At 53.3% G+C, this 8,092-nt stretch overlaps 1 protein-coding gene across 1 annotated transcript in view; it reads left to right on the top strand.

Annotated features, from left to right (window-relative positions):
- The first annotated feature begins 30 nt into the window (after positions 1-30).
- Positions 31-8,092, top strand: part of EHD1 (EH-domain containing 1) — a 23,085-nt gene continuing 15,023 nt past the window's right edge. Inside the window, exons 1-2 of the mRNA XM_008579971.1 lie at positions 31-526; positions 3,809-3,906. Of these exons, the coding sequence (XP_008578193.1) occupies positions 123-526; positions 3,809-3,906 (502 nt within the window). The 5' untranslated portion in view covers positions 31-122. The remainder of the gene's footprint in view (positions 527-3,808; positions 3,907-8,092) is intronic.

Raw genomic sequence — 8,092 nt, 5'->3', positions numbered from 1 at the left:
TGCCCCCTGCCCCGGTGCTCGCCGCCCTCCGCCGGCCGGCCCGGCTCCACCTCGGCTCCCCACCCTCGGCCCGCTCTCAGCCGCCGGTCTGCCCCGCAGCAGCCAGCCCCGTCTCCGGCAGCATGTTCAGCTGGGTCAGCAAGGATGCCCGCCGCAAGAAGGAGCCGGAGCTCTTCCAGACGGTGGCCGAGGGGCTGCGGCAGCTGTACGCGCAGAAGCTGCTGCCCCTGGAGGAGCACTACCGCTTCCACGAGTTCCACTCGCCCGCGCTGGAGGACGCTGACTTCGACAACAAGCCCATGGTGCTCCTCGTGGGCCAGTACAGCACGGGCAAGACCACCTTCATCCGGCACCTGATCGAGCAGGACTTCCCGGGGATGCGCATCGGGCCCGAGCCCACCACCGACTCCTTCATCGCCGTCATGCACGGCCCCACCGAGGGCGTGGTGCCGGGCAACGCGCTCGTCGTCGATCCGCGGCGCCCCTTCCGCAAGCTCAACGCCTTCGGCAACGCTTTCCTCAACAGGTACCCTCCGGGGCCCCGGGAGGCCGGAGGGACAGCCCCCCGCTGTCCTTTGTTTCCGAGGTCCTGGGAGACTCTCAGCCGCCGCTTCCTACAGAAAAACCCGCCCGGGGGTCTGGGAGTGGGCGTCGCCCCCAGAATCTTCCAGGTTATCGGTTTAACTCCCAAATCCTCCTGCGGATCCGAGCTCCGCCTCCCCCAGAACCAGGGGCTGCGTTCGGAGGGTGAGCTTTTCCCGTCCTCCCTTTCTTGGTCACCGCCTCCTAGTCCCAGGCTGGACGCACCTAATTCATTCAAGTCAACCCCTCTCCCCCTCGTCCTTCTGGGGTCTGTTTTTCTAAGCGTCATGAGAAAACACGATGGAACTTTTAGCCATTCCCTTCGCTGGTGTGGTTTGTCTTTGGTCTACCTCCCCTGGGACCGGTGGTTTTGTGTAGGAGGGACCAGGAGGATCTGCTGTGACCTGCTGACTTTGGGGCAGCCCCTGGGAAGCAGGGAACAGATGGGGTTTGAACACTTCTCCCAAAGACAGTTCTCAAAGGGTCAGTGCTGCTTTCAGAAGATTCTGGAAACAGCATGAGGCAGTGGCACTGGGAGCCCTGAAATGCGACTCGTGCCCACTGTCGCATGTGTCCCTGTGTAGACTCTATAGGAGTTTCCTTAATCTTCTTGGACCTCAGTTTCCCCAGTTAAATGGGCGAGCCTTGCCTCCTCATGGTGAGAGTAATCCTCCAAGATTCCGACCCTCAGGATGCTATGAATGAAACACAATGGCCTCCTCTCTAAAGAGTGCAAGGCCCAGGCTCACTTTTCTCTAAAGGAACTCAAGGAGTTTCCCTCCCCCCACCCACATAGCCCCAATTCCCCAGGGGACATACCAAAGGACTTTACAAACCCTGCCCTCTCGGCCACCCCCCATCCAAGGAGTGACTCCACATGCCTTTCGATGTCTGCAGTCTACGTCAGGGGAGAGCCTGGGAAAGAATCTTTGAATACTGCCTTCCAGGTCTCCGCCCTGCGTGATCACATTCCTTTCCAGACACTGTGCAGCCACACAAGGCAGGCCAACTTTACCCAGAGCCGAGCCGGTGGCCAGGCCTACCTCCATGTGCAGAGCTGACCTTTAACTCTTTGCATTTCAGCCTGTCCTCCTGTTTTATGGGGGGTGGTGTTTGTGTGTCAGTGCCAGGGCTGGGGTGAGTAAAGCTCTATGGGCTACTGCTTAGCCTGCAGCCTTCCTCGAAGGGTGCTTGTGTTTTAGCACAGTCGGGCTGGTAGATAGGCGTGCTGCTGGTGGGAGCCATTTGATTTTGTGGAAAGTCTGGCTTCTGTGTCAGAAAGTCCAAGCATTTCGTCTCTGCTTCCATGCAGAACTTTGGGAAGCCACAGGGAAGGGTCGCCGTACCTACCTCTGCTGACCTTAGGTCTTCACTTTTGATTGTGAGGGCAGACCTTTTCTGAAAGGAGAAACAGGAGCACATGACCAGTTTTATGAACTTGGAAACCTACAGTTTAGAGCTGCAAGGGTCTTAAAAATCATCTTGGCAGTCCCCATTTTTTCGTTCAGGAAACCAAGGTTCAGAGGGCCCAGCTTGTTTGAAGTCACCCATTTAGTTACTGTAGCACTGACTGCCTGGCCTCTGTGTGGCCACTTACCGCCCGCTGCTTGCTTCTCTACATGAAACAAGCAGTTCAGGAGCGAGTGATTTGAGACAGGTGCTTGGATGACGGTGCCACAGGTTCTGAGAAGCACACTTTTATTTCCTTCTTAGCACCACCTCATCTCCAGAGGGTCCCCAACTGCTGATGGCCCTGCCAAAAGAGGCCTCACCAGTCGGGGCCTTGGCCCAAGCTATGTCAGGATGTTTAGTACACTGAGTGCCGCCTGGCTAGGGAGGGCACAACAAAAGGGGCTTTTCTCTGCCTGATACAGCCTCTCCCGGCTCTTAAAGAGGCCCATGGAGTCATGAAGTTGATTTCCCAGCTTTTTCCCTCTGAGTAGCTGCTCTAAGAATAAAATCAGATAGAGCAGACTCAAGCAGGGCACAGCCAGTGTGTCCGAAGAGTGTCTCATGAAAACTCCTCATTGCATAACTGGGACCGCCCACTTGTAGTGCAAGATGAAATCTGGGCACCCTGGTCGGTGAGAAGATGGGATTGGGTGCATTTTTATGTAAGTTTCTTCTGAGAGCCAGTTCTACTTCCAGTCCTTTTCCTTTGTCATCTTCTCTCCAGTGACTCCCTTCCCTAGCAGGAACCCTAGGTCTGGCACGTGGTTCTTGGTGGGACTCATGCTCCACTGCTGGCTCTAGCAAGGATGCGGTCCAAGGTTTGTTCACCCGGCGGATCAGCTGGTTTTGCTCTGGTGCGCTTGCAGGCAGCACCCCTCACCCTGGCCAGCTGCCCCCAGCCTCTGGGCTACTGGTCACTGGGGGGGATGGGACCAAAAGGAGAAGCTGATCAGCTCAGATTCCTTTCCACTGTCAGAAAGGCAGCTTTAGGACTGTGTCCTACAGACAATGGGTCAGTATTTTATTTGCTCACAATACATTTTTCAGAGAAGTTTTTAAAGGACCCTTTTCCGTGTCCAGTGAAGAATCCCCGCTATCAGTTGAGAGGGCACTTTGCAGTTCTAGGCTGTGCTAAGCATAGCATGGCACTCAGGCACGCATGGCTAGGCCCTCCCCACAGCTTTGTTCTTTCTCAGCCTGCTTTGGTTTTCAGCAAACAGTGTGTCTGTATTTCCCCATCCCTCTGTCAACCAGCCTGTGTGGTCCTCAGGTTTCTACCAGCTGCCCATTGCAGCCCCTTCACCCTAGCAGGTGAAAGGGAAGGTCTGGCCCGGCAGCAGTAGGAAGGGACCAGCTCTCTTCAGTGTGAGGGAAGTGAGCCAAGTGGTTGAAAATTTTCATTTGGAATTCCAAGGTTGAGTGTCACCATTCTGTTTCCCTTTTGAGTTGAATGGTGACCTAGGCCCACATGGTTTTCACTAGCAAGTCAGCAACTTGACAGTTGAACTCTCGCACTCTGGGGGAAGAGCACAGTGAGGGAAGTGCTGATGCCAGTCACTTGGAACCTGCTGGTTGCACGCCCAGTTGAGAAAGTGTGTACAACTTTCTGGCTCCCCCTGGAAACTAGGACGATAGAAAACGTCCTGTGAGCTCTTTGCTTCTGGAAAGGAAGCCAGAGGTGGAGGTGAAAGAGTTCAGAAAGCCTGGTTGTGGCATCTGGAGCAGCAATAACTTGGCCTTGACCTCTCTCTTCCTGGCCTCTGCTCTTGCGCAGGTTCATGTGTGCCCAGCTGCCCAACCCAGTCCTGGACAGCATCAGCATCATCGACACCCCTGGGATCCTGTCGGGAGAGAAACAGCGCATCAGCCGAGGTAAATAGGCCCAGGTTGCAGGGTGTCACCAGACTTCTATCTGATGTCTGTGACTTGGACCAAATGCTGCCTTTGAGGTTTCTTCCAGCCCCGGGCATTTTCATCAGCCTCATCTCCACTGCACTGAGAGGGCAGGAGCTGCTTTCTTCCTTGGCTGTCTGTGCTCAGATGACCAAGTGGAGACCATGGCCAATTTCATGTGGCTATCATGCTTTTGAACCCCTGGGCATGCTGGAAACAACAGGAGATGGGGTCTCAAGCCATGCTGTGAGGTCGCAGGAAATTGCTCAGTACCTGTGTTTTCAGATACTCCAACTAGCCATCACTTTGAATGAGCCCCTGCCTGCCCCCCACCCCCACCCCTTAGTTTGCTCACTTGCCTTAGTTTTTGTCTAAAAGCTCTCCGTCCCAAAACTGTAAATTTCTACAGAAATTTGTTTAAAAAATGTTTAGGGTAGGCTGGCCGGTTAGCTCAGTTGGTTAGAGCATGGTGCTGATAACACCAAGGTCAAGGATTCGGATCTCCATATAGGCCAACTGCCTGAAAAAAAATATATATATATATATTTTTTCAGGCAGTTGGCCTATATGGAGATCCGAATCCTTGACCTTGGTGTTGTAACACCATGCTCTGGCCAGCTGAGCTAACTCGTCAGCCCCTGAGCAAATTTAAGCAAATTCCCACTAGCCTCTAAATATATATATATATTTAGAGGCTAGTGGGAATTTGCTTAAATTTGCTCAGGGGCTGACCAGTTAGCTCAGCTGGCTAGAGCATGGTGTTACAACACCAAGGTCAAGGGTTCAGATTCCTGTACCAGCTAGCCGCCAACCACCACCACAACAAAAATTCACTTAGATGTTGATAGCAGCCTCCCTGGGTGCTGTGCTCGGAGAGGTCTTCATGCTGTGCATTACTGCACTAGGCCCATTCCAGTTGTGTGAACTTCTGTCTAGATTTTGCTAAGCATTTCTGAAGATCTGGTTCAGGATGAGCCTGAATTGGGTTTTCTATCTGCCACGGCCCCTTTTTCTAGAAGGGTGGGGCGCCGGGGGCCTGAATGCTTCCTGGGAGGAGGATGAGGGCAGGAGGCTGGTACCTGGCAGGCAAGGAGCGGAGTCTGCAGCTGCCAGTATGAAAATGAAATAAGATCAAACTGAAAGAGGTGTGAGGACAAGTGACCAGGTTTGTTTATCATTAACTTGCAGACTTTTCCTGTGTCCCGTTCTCTCTGGGCCACCCAGCTGTGGTGAGCCTTGCAGTTGAAGCTGGCAGCCTGGGACTTGGGGTACTGTGGTTATGAGGGGGTGGTGACTCTGTTCTTGGTGCTGCAAAACTTATTTCTCTTTTTTCCCAGGAGTGTGGGCCCCTGCCAACATGGGATTGCATCAGAGCGTGCTGAAACTGCTCTATCTGTTATCTGGTTGAAAAGCTGCCAGTTAAGCTTTTAGCTTCTCCTACCTCTGGTGATAGGGGATGCTCCTAGGAGTTGAAGGGTGTCAATTTGGGGACTTCTTCTAGAAAGGCAGAGGCCAGTTGTTTTTTCTTTCTTACTGCCATTATCAGTCCATCCTGGTTTTAAGAAAATGCCTGATAAGCCAAAGCCAGTTGTTTGCCAAACTAAAGCCAAAACATCTGAATAAATTACTCTTAAAGAGAAAGAACCACAAAGGGAATTTATTCTCAGTCTGCCCCCAGGACTGTGGTGTCCTGGAGGGATTTTGTTTGAGGCTCTATAGAATTGTCTTTTCAGTGACCTGGAGGAGCTGACCAAGGGGCTCTTCTGACGGTCCATCAGATAGCAACTGAAGCCTGGCAGGTCAGCTGTGTCTTCACATCCTCAGATAAGAGACAGTAGCTCAGTAGCTCGCGAGGAGAGGCTTATCCTGCCAGAATGCCACTGCAAAGGGTGGCCTTCAGAGCTGGAGTTAAAGTCTTTGAGGGAAAGGGCGTAGGGTTCCTGTGACCCCTGTTATCTCATAAAAAGGAACTCAGAAACAGCTGTTTTCCACCAATGCCGGAAGCTCCCCCATGGGACTGTCACTGACACTACAGCCGTGTCCTCGGAGCTTAGCAGGCTGTGTGGCTTGGGCTGCACATCTGGATGTGTGGGGTGCCCTGGCCTTGCCTGCAGGAAGGCTCCCTCCCTGCCTCTTGTTCCTTCTTCCTCCTCCACTGTTAGAAAAGAGACAGGCAGTGTCGTCCAAACTTGCTCTCTCTGGGACAGGCACTGAAGCCTCACTTGTCCCCTCCACAATCAATGAATCAGCAGTGCATTTTGAGTGGGGGCTGGGGTAGGAGGTGAGCATGCCAGGCAGCCCCGGCCCTCACATTCCTGTGCAGGTGAGACATTGGAGGAGCTAGGGGGAGACGCTGAGGCTTGCCATAGTGCTCCGCCTGTGGGGCCTGCCTTGCTCCTCCAGGTGGAAGGCATGGCCCCTCCTGGTCCCTGGGCGACCCTGCATCCTCCGCATCATGGGCTGGAAGGAGAAGGGTGGCGGAAGAATATGCACACTGCTCTGATTGGAGGAGGGGTTTCATTTCCTGCAGTGAATAGCAGAGATCAGACCAATTTTACTAGACTGTTTCTTTCCTTCTATAGTCCTAGAGGTTTTGGTTTAAACGTATTTTACTGAAAGTTACCCAACAGTTGGGGCTTGGTGTTGGTCTTTTATCATCAAAAAGATCCCCCTCTGTACCTCTTGGGTGTGCTAGGCATGGGCTCCGGGGGTGTAACTGCAGGTGGACACAGGAGGAGTGGGTTTCCCTGTCCCCACCCATGTTACGCAAGGGCACTGCGCAGCCCTGTCCAGCAGAGGAAGTCAGAACAGGGCAGCACGTTCTGGGTTCTGCTGGTGGCCTCTCTGCTCCGTTTGCTGGGGGCGTGGAAAGCAGGTGTTTCCCTCTTGGAAAGATAGGCCGGCAGAGAACCCGGGTCCTGGGCAAGCGGCGTGCCAAGCGGCGTGCATCTCTGCAGCCTGCCAACCTCATTCCCGGGAAACAGAACGTCCTTGTGGAGGCACGTGGACATCAGAGCTGCTAATTACATTTACTTCCATTTCCCATCCCCATGTGCCTGGCCCCTCCTGACTTTTTTTCTCTTTTTCCCCGTGGTCCCTAATATGTGCATGAAATACTGTGTGGAGATAGAGGTGGGGCTGGTGCAGACCCAAAGCGGTCAGGATGCAGCCTGGGCTCTGTGGGGGACCCGTGAGAATTGCCTCAGGGGAGAGAAGGCCCCTACTGGGGTCTCAGACCCTCCTGCCCGGCTGCGCTAATCTTCTGAGTGACTTTAAAGATAACATTCTCCTGTGTCAGCAGAGAATGGTGACCCTTGGGGAAAGTGTTCATTCTTGAGTGCTGCCCGTGTGATTGATAAAGGGCATTCCAAAGGGCAGCTGGGGCCGGCGGGGCTGGTGCCCTTGGCCCCCAGGGCTGCCGACTGCCTGCCCAGTCCCGGCATGGCCTGGGAGGGGGGTCTGCCCTGGTGGGGCCTCTGGGCAGCTGCAGGAGGCATGGCTCAGGCCTGGCCAGCTCGCTCCCCACCATTGTCACTGTGAGCTGAGCTGTAACTTTTGTGACTGTTACCCCCACAAAAGTTGTGTCAGCAGCGGGGTGTTGTTTCGACTTGGCTTAGGGGATTTGAGACCTGGTCGGCTCTGTGGTTTTTTTGGTGTGTGTGTATGTGTGTATTTTTTTTTTTTTTTTTTTTTGGTATATGATAATAGGTGGCATTTTTAGTTATTTATTTTTAATTAATTTAAAAGTCAATTGGTAAGAAACAAATTTAACACAAAGATTAACATCCTTAATTTAAAAAGAACTCTTAAAAATGGGTTAGAAAAATCTAGGCAGAAACTTGGTGAAGGTCACGAGTAGACAAGTCACACGCCCCCTAGAAACACTTGTGGCTAAGAAGTGCACTCTAAGATGCTAGTGAGGTGGGGGGTGGGGCGGTGGGGCTGAGGCCCTCGGGCCCCCAATCTCAGGGCCCTGGGGGCTTTTGGTTGGGGGATTTGGTTCCTGCTTTGTTGGCCTGCTTGCGGCTGGGGCTCCAGCTGTCGTCTTCAGGACCCTGAGGGTTAATGGCCCCGGTTCCCCCAGGGTCAACTGGCCTGGTTGCCCGGACAGCAGCGGTGGGCCTTTAGTATATATATATATATATATATATATTTTTTTTTTTTT

The sequence above is a fragment of the Galeopterus variegatus genome, unplaced genomic scaffold (genome assembly GCF_000696425.1).
Source record: "Galeopterus variegatus unplaced genomic scaffold, G_variegatus-3.0.2 Scaffold1999, whole genome shotgun sequence".
Classification (NCBI taxonomy): domain Eukaryota; kingdom Metazoa; phylum Chordata; class Mammalia; order Dermoptera; family Cynocephalidae; genus Galeopterus; species Galeopterus variegatus.
Note: the sequence above shows the minus strand (reverse complement) of the source record. Positions and strands in the feature narration are given on the sequence as shown.